The 17,824-nt window shown below is 38.3% G+C and overlaps 2 protein-coding genes across 8 annotated transcripts in view; one reads left to right on the top strand and one right to left on the bottom strand.

The window, feature by feature from the left end:
• Nucleotides 1–127: 127 nt before the first annotated feature.
• snrnp25 (small nuclear ribonucleoprotein 25) lies at nucleotides 128–15,377 on the top strand. 3 transcript variants are annotated; one of them, XM_036566828.1, is made up of 11 exons: nucleotides 128–425; nucleotides 1,743–1,994; nucleotides 2,161–2,251; nucleotides 2,416–2,521; nucleotides 2,612–2,686; nucleotides 4,955–5,035; nucleotides 5,361–6,064; nucleotides 6,194–6,319; nucleotides 6,444–6,539; nucleotides 8,551–8,698; nucleotides 12,862–14,601. In XM_036566828.1, the coding sequence occupies exons 2-6, from the start codon at nucleotides 1,788–1,790 to the stop codon at nucleotides 5,010–5,012; spliced, it is 537 nt and encodes a 178-aa protein (XP_036422721.1). In that variant the 5' UTR covers nucleotides 128–425; nucleotides 1,743–1,787; the 3' UTR covers nucleotides 5,013–5,035; nucleotides 5,361–6,064; nucleotides 6,194–6,319; nucleotides 6,444–6,539; nucleotides 8,551–8,698; nucleotides 12,862–14,601. The 3 variants fall into 3 exon arrangements, with proteins under 3 accessions (XP_036422721.1, XP_036422722.1, XP_036422720.1); XM_036566829.1 differs by lacking the exon at nucleotides 128–425 and adding an exon at nucleotides 434–1,181; XM_036566827.1 differs by lacking the exons at nucleotides 128–425; nucleotides 1,743–1,994; nucleotides 2,161–2,251; ... (1 more) ...; nucleotides 2,612–2,686; nucleotides 4,955–5,035 and having other exon boundaries at nucleotides 5,365–6,064; nucleotides 12,862–15,377.
• mrtfbb (myocardin related transcription factor Bb) overlaps nucleotides 13,748–17,824 on the bottom strand; it is a 42,327-nt gene continuing 38,250 nt past the window's right edge. For all 5 annotated transcript variants that reach the window (XM_036566817.1, XM_036566819.1, XM_036566818.1 and 2 more), the window contains one exon: nucleotides 13,748–17,681. In XM_036566817.1, the coding sequence (XP_036422710.1) occupies nucleotides 17,221–17,681 (461 nt within the window). In that variant the 3' untranslated portion in view covers nucleotides 13,748–17,220. The remainder of the gene's footprint in view (nucleotides 17,682–17,824) is intronic.

Genomic DNA, 17,824 nt, shown 5'->3' with positions numbered 1-17,824 from the left:
GTTTTATTAAATTGCAGTCTTGCCAGTATAATATAATGTATATAGGAATGTTTAATAAGTTATGACATCATTTTATTCGCACACCATTCCTTTTGTTAGTTTCTCCGTTTAAGGGCACTATTTGTACTATTTTGAGTTTCCTGCCGACGATATAAAGGAGGGACACTGTTGTTTATGGTCGTGCTCAGTTGTCTGTTCACTTTCTGCAGTTACACTGTGGGGATTTTTACATAAGATGCTAATTGAATATAAGCTATTTCTTGGTAGTGACCGAGACCTTAGTAGAGCTGAGCATTGACAGTCAGTATCTAACCTGGCTACATGACATTTTTGGTGTTTACCGTAATACGTTAACTGTAACGTTAAGTGTACCTGTTGTCAGTCGTGCAAGGCTGCCTGGCGAAGTTCTTCGTGTTTGTTGAAAGGTTGGTCACTAGCCACAAATGTCGGCTTTTACTGAGTAGTAAAACCCTTTAAGGCATTCATTTCCGTTGGTATTTGAGTTCAAAAGTAGAAAGGAGAATTTTCCTGAATTCGCGAAGGAGGAAAAAGTATATTATCTTACAGAAGTTGCCATGCCGTTACCTAGCCAGAAATAAAATATAACGTAATATACTTACTCTTAATCTGACACATTCACATGTGCTTTCCCCCCAAAAGTGTAGTCATTTTAGCTCCCTTAGCTAGGTTAGTTAAAAGTTTCACAAGTGTAGTCTTAACTTTACAGACATTTACACTCACTGGCCTCTTTATTATATTTATCTACCTTAATTGCCCATTTTATCAGCTCCACTTACCATATAGCTGCACTTGTTCTACAATTAGCTACAGATTTTCGTCCATCCGTTTCCCTACATGATTCATTAGTCTTTCTTTACCTCTTCATCAATGGTCAGGACCTCCAACAGAGCAGGTGTTTTTTGGATTGGGTGGGGGATCATTCTCAGCACTGCAGTGACACTGACACGGTAGGGAGTCGGCCACACACACGAGTGTTTCCTGAGTTTTTAAGTAACTCAATGTCACTGCTGGACTGATCATAGTCCACCAACCAGAAAAACACAGCATTCTGTGACCAGAATCCGACCACTGATGAAGGACTAGAGGACGACTCGCACAAATTGTGCAGCAACAGATGAGCTGTTGTCTCTGATTTTACATCTACCAGGTGGACTGACAAGGTAGGTGTTTCTAATAGAGTGGCTAGTAAGTGGACATAGTGTGTAAAAAGTCCAGTAGCACTGCTATATCTGATCCACTCATACCAGCGCAACACTCACTAGTTTCAGTGACCCCACAGTGCTGAGAGTGATCTGCCACCCAAATAATATCTGCTCTCTGGTGGTCCTTGGTGGTTCTTAGCATTGATTAACAGGGTAAAGGGAGATAACAGATTATACAGAGAAAGGGGCTACAATTTATAATTGTAGAACCACAAAGTGCACCTATAATTAAGTGAACGATACAGTGAGGTCCACTTACCACAATGTATGTAAATACAAGGTAGCAGTACTTAATGCGGTGGCCAGTGAGCTTACTGAAGTAGCGACCTGATGGTGATTCTGATGGTCTGATGATCTTCACTGATTTGAAAAGTTGGTCTTTGGTGCTATCGCAATTCTAAAGCACTTTATCATGCTTGACAATACAAAGTCATAGTATATTAAACATTTCACCCAACTTTCCCAGTTTTAAAAATGTTTGTAAAAATTTATATGAATCGTGTTTACTGTATTCCTCAGATGACAAAACCAGATCATCAGTAATCATCTGAGATATTGCCCAAAATGGATGAGGAACTACAGGTAGAAACACAAACAAAAAATGTGGTTGAGACTGAAGTGAAAGAAGAAGTTACTGAAGAAACTGTGAAGGAGGAAGAACAAGAAGAGGAAGATGAAGAGGCATTGCCCCATTCTGAATTTTTGGATATCTTTGAAGAAGGACTGGCTCTGATAGTACAGGACCCTCTGCTGTGTGACCTGCCAATCCAGGTTTGTGATTGAGGTCATTTTTCAGGCATAGCTTAATTTAAAAAAGAGCTAAGATATGATGTGGACCAGGACTAAGCTGAAGTCACAGCCCTTAATGTTACAAAGGATCAGTTAAATGATAAAATTGCGAAGTATTTTCATATGTTATTTTCATTCTCTCTTGTAGGTCACTTTGGAGGAGGTAAACTCCCAAGTGGCTCTGGAGTATGGTCAAGCCATGACTGTGCGCGTGTGTAAAGCAGATGGCGAGATCATGCGTGAGTTGATTCTTTTAAAGGGCATACAGTTATGACTACTTACTCTATATTATGATATTTTATACGATAATCCAACGATCCTGTTTTGATTTAAATGATATTATGGTTAAATATGACTTGTACTATTACAATTTACTGATGGAGTGGATTTAACTTTTCATCAGCCATTGTGGTGGTGCAGTCTGCTACTGTGCTGGATCTCAAGAAAGCCATTCAGCGGCACATGGAGCTGAAGCAGCAGCGTGAGGGAGGTGTTAAACACATCAGCTGGTAAGACAAGTTAATTTTTATTTAAATATGTATGTTGGCTTAGTATAGATGGTTTGTGTGAGTCTCTAACATCTATTTTTCTCTTTTAAGGAAATATGTGTGGCGAACATTTCATTTGGTCTTTAATGGAGAAAGATTAGAAGATGACAGAAGGAAATTGAAGGAGTAAGTAAAAACAAATGCATGTCATGAAAGCAACTGGTGACTGTTAAAGATACAGCTTTCAGTACTCAAACTGAGTTGTCAGGAATTTTGTAAACAGAATATTCTTCCAAATTACTTTAAACTGCGGTCCTACAATTAAAAACAGTTAAGTATACAGATCTTAGATATTTACACAGACTATATTATGATTTAAAGTCAAAAAAAAAAAACTTTATTCAAAAAAATGCTGTCCCACATTTTCATGTGGCTACCGAAACACGAAGAGTTTTAGTCCATAGGCAGAACCACACCCCACACCCCTCCATTTTAGAGCAGGAAGTGGGTCTGCGTTCCTGTCCCTCATGACCACATGGTGAGCAGTTAGATCCCATTGTTTTAAAGTAAATTTCTGCAAGTAAGTGAACTGTTTTGTGTTTTAATTATCTTATGATTAATGTGTATGCAGCTGTTCAAAGCTGTGTTTGCTAGAAATGAACTGGCTAGCGGTTTTGAGTTATGCTCAAAATTAGCTAAACTTGTCACTACTGAAACAGTCACTCCTAAAACATTTGGTAAAGCTTGGGTAGGGTTATGATTGAATATTCCATTCTGTCACTACTAAAACAATAGTCAGTACTGACTTTGAAACAGTTCAGTAGCATGGTCCATATAGCAAATATACACCAAGTGAAAGAAAACGTTATAAATTTTTGGTGCACCTTTGTGTTTTTGAATGATGAATATGAATTTGTAAAATTGTCTCTACATACTGGTATTTCGTATCAATTTGTAAAAATTACAGAATATTGTGTTTTCTTTTCAGAAGTCAATATTTAAAAGGCACAGGTGTTTATTACACAAAATGATTATGAACATGATACCTGATTCCTCTGAAATAGTTTTGTGATAGTTTTAAGAAATCTATAGCCTAAAAATAGAATAGAAAAATAGTACCTAAAGAAAAAGTACTTTTTTCAGATTTAACATTAGATATAGCATTAGATATAAAAACTCAGAAGACACATTAAGACATTAAGTTGTATGAGATAGTAAATAAAATGGCTATATTTATGTTCTAGAAATTGCGACCCCTGGTTCTTGTCTTCACCAGTTCTGTAGAGATATTCAAGTCGACAAGTTTCTCCACAGTGCGTCAATTTACATAAATTCTTTTTTTCTTTTCTCCCCTTAATTTTCTTTCCTAATTTAGACATATCCAATTCTACCTACTAGTTAGGACTCCCCCAGTCACACGATACCACCAGCGCTAGGAGGCTGAAAGCTAGCACAGGCTTCCTCCGAGACTTGTGAAGCCAGCTGCTGCATCTTTTTTGAACTACCACTAACACAACATCATTAGACAACAGAACAGGCTCTGAGGAAAGTTTTCAACTGCCAGTTCTGTTACGTCAGTTAACAGATGCCTGCGCTGGCTGGCATTGCGCTGGGTATTGGGGGCAGGCGGGGGGACGCCATACTACCCACCCAGAGAGAGCGAGGCTAGTTATGCTCTCTTGGACTCCCGGTCATACATCAAATCATTTTAAATTACTTTGTTTATATCTCAGTGTTTGAGTGATGCTCAAATTTGTTTATCACACATATAACATCCATTTTCTTGCTGTTACTGGCCCAATACTTAGTTTCATATCGGCACCCTCTCTAACTATGAAAAATCAAGAGATGCTATTGAATGGAGTCCTGTTTGAAAGTTTATATGTATGCTATCCCTGCACTCAAAATATCTCATTAGTGTAAGCTCACTGAGTGCCTCATGGAAGATGGGGTCAGGTCTCTGTGGCTGATCTTTTTAAGTTCCTTTAGTCTTAATTGCTCAAAAACAGCTCCTTGGAAAATTATTATCTGCAGTGTTTTATCTGCCTGAATTTTTATACTGCCCCTTTTCTTGAACTTGAAAGTGGACAAAGCTGTTCTGAGTGAGTCTGAGGGTCATTTTGTTTATCTGAATCCACCAAAGTATGCATGCTACTACTAGAGAATCTAGAGAAATCAGTCCAAGTTATAGTGTTTTATCAAGGCACAAGAACAGAGATCTCCAAGTCTGGACTTTAGATCCAGTTTCTGGTCCTGGATTTTGTAATCGCTGGCAGGAATGAAACTAGGTGGCCAATCAGTTACATCAACAGTTCAGTTAACTACCAGTGATTACAAAATCCCAGACCAGAAACTGAATTACAGGTCCGGATTTGAAGACCTCTGCATTAGAAACTGCTATAAATGTGGAACCAGATGCAAACAGACTTACATTGTATGTTTGTTTTCTTACAGTTATGGAATCAGAAACAGAGATGATGTGACTTTCATGAAGAAACTGGGGAAGAAATGAGAAGGTGGTTCACTTGTGAGCAGGTAGGGAGACAGACATTTACACAGCTATTTGCACAGCTCAAGTGTCAGTTATCTTTTAGTTATAGTTATCTTTTAGTTACGCAGTATTCAAAATGTATTTTGAGACAGTGATAGAGAGCTTTTGTTAATACTTATTTAGTAAGTATTAAATTTGCATATGGATGCAAATACAAACATTTGCTGTGCCCAGCCAGGCATAATCATTTATACATTCAAACCCTTAAGCTTAATGAGAAACTGAATCTTGATATTAAGTTTGTGTTGTTTTTGTCTCTCAATGTGTTTTTCTTTAGTGTGGTAATATAAAATGTTTGGGATTTTTTAGATTCTTCTGCTTGTGCTGAGAATCTGGAGTCCAGAGGGATGGATATGGGAGTATGCAGACTGCTTTTCAACCACAGACTTTAAATATTATAACCTGGTTCCTGGTGCTGTGACATGAAGTGCATTTCCTTGCTTCAACAGAACACGCTCTTGTTTCACGGGCTACAGTCAGCATCAGGAGCTTTGAATTATATATTCGGTTTTTCTTCTGGTGTTTTGATTATTATTAGTTTATGTTTCAATCCTCGTCTTTTTATGGAACCATTGTATGGATCATTTGAATCTCCTCAGGTTGAGTATTCAGTTTTTTTGTACCTAACAGCTTCTTTGTAATAAAGAGTATTTTGTTTATGCTTCATATGTTGCTGTGTTCTCGGGAGACTTGGGTTAGATACAAATTTGCCTCACTGAAAGACTGTTTTGACTGCTGATGGACTTCATGTAATAGTGTTTATTAAGGTGGCAACTGGTCCAGAAGGCTGTATATGAACAGAGGGAACTTCAGGGCTAGGATAGTTGGATAGAGCGGACCGTTTTTATCTCCCTCACCATTCGTCATGCCTCCGCCATCGAAAGAGCAGCAACTAGAATCAGTCTGCTCAGAACTACATGAGCTGTCGTTGCGCAGACAGCAGCTAAATGACAGACTGAGTTTGTTGGCTATGTTGAAGGGCTTCCGGAAAAATGCGGGCTTTCAAGAGGAAGGTGAGCGTGATATTAAATTATATGGAAAGTAATACAAATAGCTTGAGGATGTGTCTGAATTTAATAGATGTAGTGTCTATCTGAGTTGGTCTGCTTCAAGTTTCAAGACTTAGCTGTCATTGTTGCCAGGAGATGACTCCACTGAGCAAGACGAATGTGAAAAGATTGCAGAGGAACTCAAGAAGCTTTCGGAAAGGAAGAGAGAACTGCAAGCAAAGAAAGACGCACTTGAACGCAATCATGTACAATTTACAGGTAACGCCTTTTCTTTATGCTGTTTGCTTGCTTATGTGTGTAGACTTGCCTTGTGCCATTTTCTTAGCTTCACCAAGGATAACGTTACTGTGTTACTATAACCTCTTCTTGTTTGGTTTTATAGGTGCCACTTTTATCCCAGCACCATTAGATGGACCTGACACACCTACGTCGTTTGGTAGTCAAATATTTTTTGTGGATAAACCCCCTTCTTTTCCAGGTTAGCACACCTAACAGTTTATTATGTAAATACATGCATTAGTATCTTGGTAATGTAGCACAACAATATTATCTTGAAAAGAAATGATTAGATTTAGACAGTACATCTGTAATTTATGGTAAGACACAGATAGTGTCTGTTCTCTACAGGTAGTGGACAAAATTACAGAAACACAAGGGCATTTTCTGACATTACCAAAACTTACAAGTAAGATATAGTCCACATACACTTAGTTTAGTACTAAGACCAGTGAAAAAGAAAAAAAACTTTTCAGCTTTCAGGGATACTATGCGTAGATGAAAAGAAAAGAATATCCAAGCACAACCTCAAAGATTTCACCACATGATGGTAAACCACTGGTAAACCTCAAAAACAGAAAAGTCAGGTTACAGTTGGTTGAAATTTTCACATAAAAAGACAGATTTGACAAAAAGTAACCTTTACCAGAGCGGTGGAGAAAGTGTGGAGAGAAAAAAGAAATTCCCCATGACCCAAAGCATACCACCTCATCCGTGTATCATAACAGAAGGCAAGTTTGTCTGCTAGTAGGACTGGCTCACGTGTCTGTATTGATGATTTAAAGGCAACAGCAAGAAAAAAAACATTCACTCACCAAACACAAAAAGCTCCTAAAGTGAAAACACAAGATATCTTATGGTAACAGACTTCAGGCAATCACTGACTTTATTTGTAACCAAATAATATTGTTTATAAGACATAATTTGCCTGGTTTTGTTTTAAAACACATTTTAGACCACTTTGAAGAATTTCTTTTTTTCGTGATATATGTTGTTGGGAGTAGGCTTTACATCTAAAAGACATATCTTAGCTAGACCGGGAAAAATACTACTTTTATACTTATATTATACATCAGCTGTTATACAGCATTTGGGATGGAAGTCTTCATTTACTTTTGGTCTTCTAGAATAAGGAAACTATACAGTAAAGTAAATAATTGAGCATTGATGTCACTACTGAAACTTTCCTAAATGTTTCAGTAATGACGATTTTAGCTCATTTAGAGCACATTTCAATAACGTTAGCCAGTATGTGATAAGCAAACACAGCTTTGAACAGTTTTATATATAAAATCACAGAACAACTTTACATTGCAGAAAATATGGGTTTCGGTAGTGACAATACTTAATGTTACACACAAATTTTCAGATTAGAGGACACATTTACTTCAAAACAATGATATCTAACTGCTCACCGTGTGGCCATGAGGGACAGGGATGCAGTCTCACTTCCTGCTCTAAAATGCAGGAATGTGGCCAAAATATGGCTCTGCCTATGAACTGAAACTCGGTTTCGGTAGTGACATGAAAACATGAGAGCATTTTTTGAATAAAGTTCATTTTTATTTAAAACATTAAACTCATGAAAAACCTAAATCTTTTAACTTTTCAAAAATATATTTTTAAAAACATCTAAATAAATGCAAAAAAATGTAAATATTTTCACAGCTTGAAATTTAGGGTTTAGGACACATTTACTTCAAAACAATGGGATCTGGCCATGAGAGACAAGGATGCAGTCTCACTTCCTGCTCTAAAATGCAGGAGTGTGGCAAAAATAAAGCTCTGCCTATGGATTAAAACTCAGTGTTTTTTTTATTTAAAAATTAAACTAATGATCTAAATAAAAAAATCTCTTTTAAATCTTTAAAAAAAACATTGAAAAAAAGTAATTTTCACTAGTTGAAATTTATGGGTTATGGTTTGTGACAGCCACCTCCCAATCGAAAGTTCCCTATAAATGTTGATTTTTATACTTTTAGAGTTTCATTATTTCAATTAATGTCTTGAGTTTAAATAGGTCATATCATAATCCTTGTAAATAGCTAAAGTCTGACTATTTGTTATTTTATATAAATTTCCGTGCAGCCTGGGATACTACATGTGTAGTACTTGTTTTTTGTGTTTCTATGAATATGTACAATTTGCATAACAGCAGATCTGTATAAGTGTTAAATATCAACAGTTAAAGGCAGCATGTGTGTCTGGTTCAGCTCCTCAGGTGATTCTGGATGTACAAAAACTGCCTCCACATGCCTCTCAGACACAGTGCCCATTCTGTGAACAGTACATAACTACAGAGATCAGCACCATCACCGGGAACACAACCTGGCTAGTGTGCATGGTGTGTACTTTCATATGGTGAGTGTGATTATATTGCCTGATATACAGTTGTATGCAAACGTTTGGCCACCATGGTTAAATAATGTTTTGTTCATTTCCTAAGTAAAAACAAGTCAACACACCCTCTATAGAAAACACACCTCTGCACATTTTAATGCAAAACTACTGTTTATCTGTTGAAGTTAACATACTGGGGAACAGATAAAACATAAAATGTGGCTTGTGCAAATGTTATGGCACATTTTGTGTTTACAACTTGCTTCCACCTATTGTAAAGGTTAGGATTTTGTTGTTTCTTCTTATTCTGGTGCTGCCCTAAAAATGAATCTGGCAGACCAAATCGTGAAATATATGTGAAATATATACAAACATGAAACTTGGTCGACTGGTAGTAGTCCCTCCCACTACTCAGGTGTCTGAGATGAACCCAGTTGGCCTGAAGGAGATGCTACTGTGCACTTACAGGCATACAGAGGCATACAGACAAATCTGATTCTGATGAAACTGAGCAATTTGGATGCATGTATGTCATTAAGGGGCCCTGTAACTGCTAAATAGCTGTTTCTCGCATCTGTATATCCAATCAAGCTAGGTTATAAGTGGATCCATAGGGATGATTTAATAGCTTGAAAACTATTGCAGCATGCATTTGACAGGCTTAACATTGACCAATCATGATGATATTTTTATGAGGGGACTTTCTCTCACCCTGTGAAATTTCAAAATAATTAGACACTTGAGGGTGCTGTTTGTGTTTTGAACAGTTAAATCAGTTATATTTCATTATCCTTTCCACTTGTGGACACAAAACTTCAATTCCAGGTATTTCCTTGAAAGCATTGTCAAAAAGTGCATATTTATTTACTGTTATTAACTGTTTAAAAACAGTACTTTTTTCAAACTAGTCCCATAATTTCTATTTCAGAATTTGAAAGAAACTAAATAAAATAAAAAAAAAAGCTTCTGTCTGCAAAAGTGTATTTATTTTATTTATATTTTTGCTTACCATGGTTTCCAGGTATCAATCACCTGACTTATCAATACTTGCATAGAATGAGGCTCCAATGTGATGTGCAAAATTTGGTGTAGTTTTGCCTTTAGAGGGCGCTACAGCGCATAAATAGGCTTAAAATCATTAAAAATTAAATCATTGTTTTCTTTATTGTATATATACAATAGTAGTTGTTGTCTTGTGATAAAGCTTTTTTAAGTTGCAGTTACAACTCGTGTTAGATTTTGAACTGTTTCTCAGGTATTGTGACTTGTTTACACTTGTTTACGCTTCTTACTATACCAAGGTCAAATAGTCAGTTTCTGTTAAACCACATCTCTCATCAAGGTTCGTGATGAAAGGAGGCCTTGTTCAAAACTGTGTCTGCCTTTCAGTTATCTTCTGTCTGTGACAAAGACACGCTTTTCCCCTCGCACCAAATATAGTTTCCCAACCAAAACATATGTCCATATGTTCTGTGGTTTTGCATTAAAGCTATAAGGCTAATTTCCTTATGATCTCAGGTGAAGATTATAGCCATAATTTGTTAATACTGTACATCTCTGCAGTTTTGTTTTGCTTTTCTTTACATCCTCCCTGATTTTCTTTATGATATTTTTGTTTTTCGTAGTTGGCTTCTTTGTTGTCCTGTTTTCTGATGCCCTGTGAAGCGACCTTGAGCTTTTTCTAGAAGTAGCTTTTAGCTACTGCTTCCACAGTATTTCGAGCAGGACTGCTACCTGTCCAATCAACTAAGCAAAAGTGGGTTTCTACAAGATTTTAGAGTGTGTCTGTGGGAATTTTTGCCCATTCATCCAGAAGAGCATTTGTGGGGTCAGACACTGATGTTGGATGAGAGGACCTGATTCGCAGTCTCCGTTCTAGTTCATCCTTCAAGGTGTTCAGAGGGGTTGAGGTCAGGGCTCTGTGCGGGTCAGTCAAGTTATTCCACACCAAACTTACCCAGCCATGCCTTTATGGACCTTGTTTTGCACACTGGGGCACAGTCATGCTGGAACAGAAAAGGGCCTTCCCCAAACTTCCCACAAAGTTGGAAGCATAGAAATGTTCCAAATTTGTATGCTGAAGCATTAAGATTTCGCTTCACTGGAGCTAAGGTGCCTAGGCCAACCTCTGAAAATCAACCCCATAGCATCATCACTCCTCCACCAAACTTTACAGTTGGCACAATGCAGTCAGGCAGGTAACCTTCTCCTGGCATTTTCCACACCCAGGCTTGTCTGTCAGACTGCCAGATAGAGAACATGATTTGTCACTCCACAGAATACATTTCCACTGCTCCAGAGTCCAGTGGTGACATGTGTTACACCACCCCATCCAGTACTTGGCTTTGTGCTCGGTGATGTAAGGCTTGCATGCAGCTGTTTGGCAATGGAAACCCATGCCGCGAAGCTCCTGGCACACAGTTTTTGTGCTCATGGTAATACTAGAGAAGGTTTGGAACTCTGTTATTGAGTCAGCAGAGCGTTGGCGACTTTTATGCACTATGCGCCTCAGCACTTAGCGACCCCGCTCTGTAACTTTAGGTGGTCTGCCACTTCGTGGCTGAGTTGATGTGGTTCCTAAACACTTCCATTTTTTGAAAATAACACTCACTGTTGATCATGGAATATCTTGGACGGAAGAAACTTCATGAACTAACTTGTTGCACTGGTGGCATCCTATTACAGTACCAGTCAGCGATCTCTTTAGAACGACCCATTCTTTCACAAATGTTTTTAAAGGCAGACTGCATGGCTATGTGCTTAGTTTTATACATCTGTCGTAACGGGACTGAATGAAACACCTGAATTCAGTGAATAAAAGTTGTGTGCCAGTACTTTTGTGCATATAGTGTATATGAGATGAAACACATGCCAAATTCCCTTAGTTATTCATCACTGTGAGAAAGACCAGAGAATGGCAATTTATTTAGATACATGTCAAGTACAAGCACATCAACGCAAATGACCACATATTTGTTTTTTCCATGGCAACGCCAGTCCCCTGATCTAAAAACCTGTGAGATGAGTCTGAAGAGGAGAGTCTACAGTGTAGACCTCAGAATCTGAAGGATCTGGAGAAATTTCGAATGGAGGAATGGTCTCGGATCACTTGTTCTCCAGTCTAATTAAGCATTGCAGGAGAAGACTCTTGTTTGCAAAGGGAGGCTGCACAAAGTATTAAATGAAAGGGTGCCAACAATTGTGGCACACACAGATTTAAGAAAAAATATTTACTTCATGATAAGATTTAGGGTTTAATTTTGTACTTCGAATAAAACTTAGACTTTTGTTAACATTTTGAATGTAAGATCAAAAGGATAAGCAGTAAAGAATGTTTTCCGCAGCCTGTTTTGCTCATGTTTACCAGAGGTGCCAATATTTGTGGAGGGAACTGTATTTAATTTGATAATCTTACACTTTTCTTGTTTTTGTTTTTTTTATATAAATATTATGCAACTCAGAGAGGGGTGAGATGAGTCAGACAAAGTCTTTAGTCTTATCCCTTGCACTGAAGGACATGTTCAGACGATTTACTAACTACTAAGAAGTTCTGAAATTCATATGATTTTCACTGAAGTTGTGATGATTTTTTAAAATTACATTAGAAAGCAATACAAAATAGATTAGAAAGGAATACACTAGTGGTCTCAGGCTTTTGGACCACACTGTACATATCGTCAAAGGCATATTGTCCCACTTTTGCTAAACTCACCCTATTGAAAAAAATAATATAAATGTATATATTTATATGTTATATAGAATATATTTATATATTTATATACAATATATTTTCTAGATCAATTTTCCATATCCCAATAACAAAATCTTGCAAATTTGACTTTGAAAGCAGGTAATTGTTGCTATTTTTCAATTTATGACCTGTACCGTCATGCTACAAAATCCATGGATGTGTCCAGTACAACACCAATGCTAAGCTTAACACTTGTAAACTTGTCCACTATTGAGTAATACTGGGATAAATAACTGGCTCATCCCACTGATCACATGCTTTAGCAGGAACTTCAGTGTTTGCAAAAAAGTTAAAAAAGGTTTAAGGTTTGGTAGTGGCTTGGTAGTGGATTTTCCCCTAAACTATTACTTTAAGGCATTTAAGAGCTAAACGACACTGTGATGCTTGTTGAGTGCAGAATAGGTGTTTTATCTTCTTTCTCATTCTTGTTTAGTTGCATAGCTGGCTGCTGTCTCATCCCTTTCTGCATGGACTCCTTCAAAGACATTGTGCACAAGTGCCCCAAGTGTCGCAGTCAGATTCACACATGCAAAAAGATGTGAAGGATGGAAGAAGGGATCCTCTTGGAGGAAAGAACACCAGCCTTATTGTCCAGCCGTCCGAGTCCATTTTATTTGCTGCCAACAAGGATGTGATGGCGTCAAAGGAGCAAAGACTAATGCAGACTCTGTGACTTGTGGATAAAAGCTCCACTGCCCTCTATGAAAGAAACAAATCCTCAGTAAGTGGAAGCATAGTTTAAAAAGCAGTGGAGCTTTCAGGTCTCACTGCTGCTCGGTCTGTGCTGGGATTACAGAGGTTCTAATACTCACTGATGGGAACAAAAATAGTGCAATCAAGCAACAGACACTTAACTGAAGGACACTGGACAACATCCAGCGTCTTATTTTTCCTGAAACTCAACCTTTTTGCGGACATTTTTTTAATTTTGCTGACAAATATGAGAATTTGGAAGTTTTCTTTTGGAATCTTGGGGACTAGAATTGATATATGAATTTAGATTAAACATAGATCAAAACATTGCTTATATATTGTTGCTGTTGGAACAAAACTTTGGATCTCAAATAGTAATAACTCAAAAACGTAAGAATGTTTTTCCCTGTCATTTTGGATCATTTCTTTTGGTCATTTATCATGAAAATTCAACAGTCCAAAGGGTAACTAGTTTTCATATTATGCAAAAAAACCAGGAGATAGAAGGTTTTTGCATATGGTCACAATATTCAAAATATTCAGCTAGCAAGCTAGTCATCAAAGGATTTTTTTCAACAAAGTGATGAAACTACTGTTCAGTGCTCTTATAGAAACAGTCTCTTGGGTTTTAAGTACACAAACATTTTAATGACACGAAAGGCTGTATATACAATAATGATATGTACAAAGGAAACTCCAAACATCATTATTTACAGCTGCACATGTGCTGTGCTGCATTTGTAGAAAATGAATAAATATTTACACCGTGCAAAAAGATATGGTATTACAGTCTACCAGGTCAGACACTAATGGCAAAGATCAACAAAGGTTGAAAAAGAATTCCCTATTTTCCAGCATGTACTAGTTTTCACACATCAGGGTCAAAGACCGTTGGATATGTAATCACTTCCAATGGCATATGTAATTATATCAACAGCAATTTTAACATCAACTCTGACATCTATTGCAGGTCAAGGACTTCAAAGGCTGCTTTTTATATTGTTTTAAAGCACATTTTGTAACTTCTGGGAAATCTAACACTAGATTCTGGGTTAGGATGAAGACTGCCTTAAATGTAACCAGTTAACAGTGTATCTAGCAGATCTTTTTGATCTCTGACTTAAGGGGAATTTTACAGATTTTTCAAATGTTCAGCATAATTTAATTCTCCAGAGTGGTTTGGTGGGAAATGGTCCACTGTACAGCAGATTTCCTTACAGCAGTGGTGACAGGAACCAGGGGTCACAATGTCTGCAGCTCAAATATAGCCATTATATCTGCTTTCCAAAACAAGCAGTGAACTGACATGTCTTTTGAGTTTTTATCTTATGCTGATAATGATAAATCTGTGATAAGTCCTAAAAGCATAGGTTTTCTGTGGGTACTACTTTGCAGTGTAATGCCCAGAATGAACCTCTCTTCCATCAATAGATTTAAATGTTTTAGACTCTAACTTTATTTCAAACTACTGTAAAACAATGTGTTTGGTAAAAACTCTGGTTCTTATCATCACCACCGTGATAGATTCTGACTTGGCATTTCTTTGGAATGCCATCTTCACATCCACTCTGAAACACTCTGAGTGACATTGCTTACATCTTATCAATTTAATTATGCAGAAATAAAGAAGTCTGTGTAATTCCCCTTTAAAGCCTCAGCTGTATGCTATATTCCTACTGAACAGTACACCTTGCAGATAAAATTTGGTTTAAAATTGTAGATGTTTCTATCTACAATTCTTCAGCTGTAAGCATAAACAGCAGCACCTGCTTTACAGCTTATTGGTGTAGTTTTGGAATTGTCTATGGTTCTTACATTCAGAGGACTATTTGACTCTTTTATTTCTATACTTCAGAATTTCACTAAGGCCGTCATGAAGTTGCTATAACATCCCTGACTGTGTGATTAAGACAGGTAGCACTGACTAGACAACAGTCAGCACCAAGTGTGAAGCTATTCATTGTATGCTGATGGTGTAAATGTGCACAAAAACATGAATTATCAATAGCATGCAAAAATCTGAGATCTGAGATCAAGTCAGTGAAATGCAAATGTACACTGTTTAAAAAAAAGTTTACAGAGGAGTCTGAACTAAATCCATCATGTGGATGATCTAGTTAGTGATAGAGCCATTGATGCCTGTTAACATTTTCCACAAAGTAATTCTTTTTGAAAGGCTTTACTTTTCCATGAATGTACATTTTTGATGACTGAATGAGAAAGCAGCAAATAAAAAGCTACATGTGCCTGGTTAAAGAGCGTTCCATCTTTGGCAAAGGGCTGAATTATATCTCTTTAGTGATAAAATACATTCTTTTGTCTGAGGGTGTGGTAAAATAGTGAAATGATTGTCAGTAAATGTATTCTAGAGTTAGGTAAAGTGCTACATTTTTGGCACTACTTATCAAGAAACCCTGGGGAACTTAAGTGGCCTTTTCAGTCAACGGATCATGGCCAGTGCACTGCAAATGTGCCCGGACAGCTGCCAAGCCAAATCAAAGCTAAATCCTGAATTACACAGTGTATCTAAAAAGATGCACAAAAAGAACAATTCACTCCAAATCATTCAGCTGCCAGTTCTCAGTATTGCCAGAAGGTGTCGCCATTTTCACATTTATCAAAAAGTAACAGTACAAAGGCATTTTTTGATGCGGTTAGGGTGATAAGATTGCTGAAGGCCATTTTATATTTAACACCTTCACATCTCAGTTGGAAGCATAAAACAAAAGTCACATCACCCAGGCTTACCTATCTTCCTAGTTCTACATCAGCATGTAAATAACACTAGCAGCCCATCCTTCATGCCAAATTCATAAAACCGTTAGTGCTTTTTCCACAAGTGCACTAATTATTTACTTTCTGCTCTCATAAATGCTGGCAGACACAGTTTTGATGCTCAGTAAATGTGGGTCCTGCTCAAAACACACAATGCCATGAATACTGGTTTCAGCTGAATGTATGGTGGAGTGAGTGCCCTCTGCACCCAAAAAAAGGTGGAGGTTAGGGCGATGCTGTTCTATTTCCCTTTTGTCCGTGATGATAATGGCCTGGCAAGCCTGTGGGAGCAGTAGACTATGCGCTTCTCTGTACAGTGGCCTCATGCTGGCTTTGGTAAACAAACTCACTGTGACCCATCCCCTGTCCACACGCTGGCTTCCAGAAGGACATGCTCGCTGGTCGCCTGAAGCACTGTATGTCTGACAAACTGAGGGTCACGCTGGCACAGATTTCTCTCTCTAGCTTGCCCTCTCTGACTTGCTACAAACCAGAAGCCTATGGCATTCACAGAAAAAGAACCAGTGAGGATGCATTCAGTGCTTTGGCATTTTAAGTTTCAATGACAGGGTTCCCTCAAAGCCAAATGAGGGACTAGATGATGCTAATGTAAAAGGCTAGGTGCCACATTTTCTGTATAAATGCCCATGTGCTGGCTACATTGTTAACAAACAATAATTAGTTGTTTCTGGACATGGTTCATAATAAAGGCACAAAAATAAATAGTGCCATTTACTTCTAATCTCATTTCCTCAGCTTCCTTAGAACGGAGTGTAACAGAATCTGTTTTTTTGTGTTTTTTTTTTTTTTTAAGGAAACATGCTAAGCCGTAATTCTAAAACATTCTTCAAATGTTATAAGAAAGCTGCCAAAGCAATGTGAAAAACAGAGTAACAAAACTAACTTGAGAAGCTTGGAAAATAATTTACAAAATGTCCCACATTCTTTCTTTGTCTTGAAAGATAGTCAGCGGTGTTCATAATACCTGGTTTTTGACCACGGTTATCAGGCCCAGATGAAAAGAGCAGTAACTGAAGCACTCATGATCAATGTCTATGACCTAGATGTCCAGAGAACCATTAACAGACGTTCAGCCGTATCTACAACCTCCGGCAGACCACCACCCAGTTCTGCAATCATTTAAACCCAGGCCACTAGTCCATTCCTTCCCTCTGTTCTCTCTTCAAGCCAATGGTATCTCCTTCTTGTCTGTTCTGCTTCTCCTCCTCCACAAGTGTTCCCTTGAGATTCTTGAAACTTAGACAATTCAACTTTTGCCCCTGATTGTCTACCTGGACCATGGTTCACTTCAGAAGCTCTCTCTTCAGTCCCAGTTTAAGTCATGAGAGTCCAAGAAATCAGAGGAGAAGACTCCAGTGGAGGCGGAGATGCCTGTGGGTCCGGGCGCTGTCAGGTCCAGCCACTCCATGTTGTCCAGGTTGGTGTCGTTCAGGTGGAGGGACGGGGGTGGGGAGTCGGAGAAGGCCAGTTCGTCTGTGTCCATTGGAGAATGAGGCCGTTCCAGCAGGTGGCTGTGCAGCTCCTCCATCAGACGTAAAGTGCGGGGTTCTGCGTCGGCCGACAACGTGCCCTCAAGCAGCGCCTCCAGCTGGTGGTCCGTGGCCAGCGCAACCAGGCTAGGTGGAGGCTCAGGTGGGTGGGCTATCTGGACTTGCGGCGGAGGCCGGGACAGTGCCGTGTTGATGGGAAGCGTAGTAATGCTGGCTGTCACGGGCAGGAGCTTGTCCCCTGAGAGAGGATCCTGCCTGATCAGGGGGGAGATTTCTGGACAGGACAAGAAGATGGAACAAAACAGCAGATAAGTGAAACCAGTGATGTTCTAGCTACAACATAATTACTACAACCTAAAGGCTTTTAGCCTTTTTCCACAACCCTTTTTAAACAGTCCTATAGAAATGTGCTTTTAT

Source organism: Colossoma macropomum, unplaced genomic scaffold, assembly GCF_904425465.1.
Source record: "Colossoma macropomum unplaced genomic scaffold, Colossoma_macropomum, whole genome shotgun sequence".
Classification (NCBI taxonomy): domain Eukaryota; kingdom Metazoa; phylum Chordata; class Actinopteri; order Characiformes; family Serrasalmidae; genus Colossoma; species Colossoma macropomum.
The sequence above is the reverse complement of the archived record's forward strand: the minus strand, read 5'-3'. Positions and strand labels throughout refer to the sequence as shown.

Excerpts from the sequence above, each read along its gene's own strand:
- snrnp25 (XM_036566827.1), top strand. The coding sequence starts at position 5,917 with ATGCCTCCGCCATCGAAAGAGCAGCAACTAGAATCAGTCTGCTCAGAA. Across the intron at positions 6,540-8,550 it reads TAAACCCCCTTCTTTTCCAG|CTCCTCAGGTGATTCTGGAT; the intron begins GTTAGCACACCT and ends TGTCTGGTTCAG. Across the intron at positions 8,699-12,861 it reads ATGGTGTGTACTTTCATATG|TTGCATAGCTGGCTGCTGTC; the intron begins GTGAGTGTGATT and ends ATTCTTGTTTAG.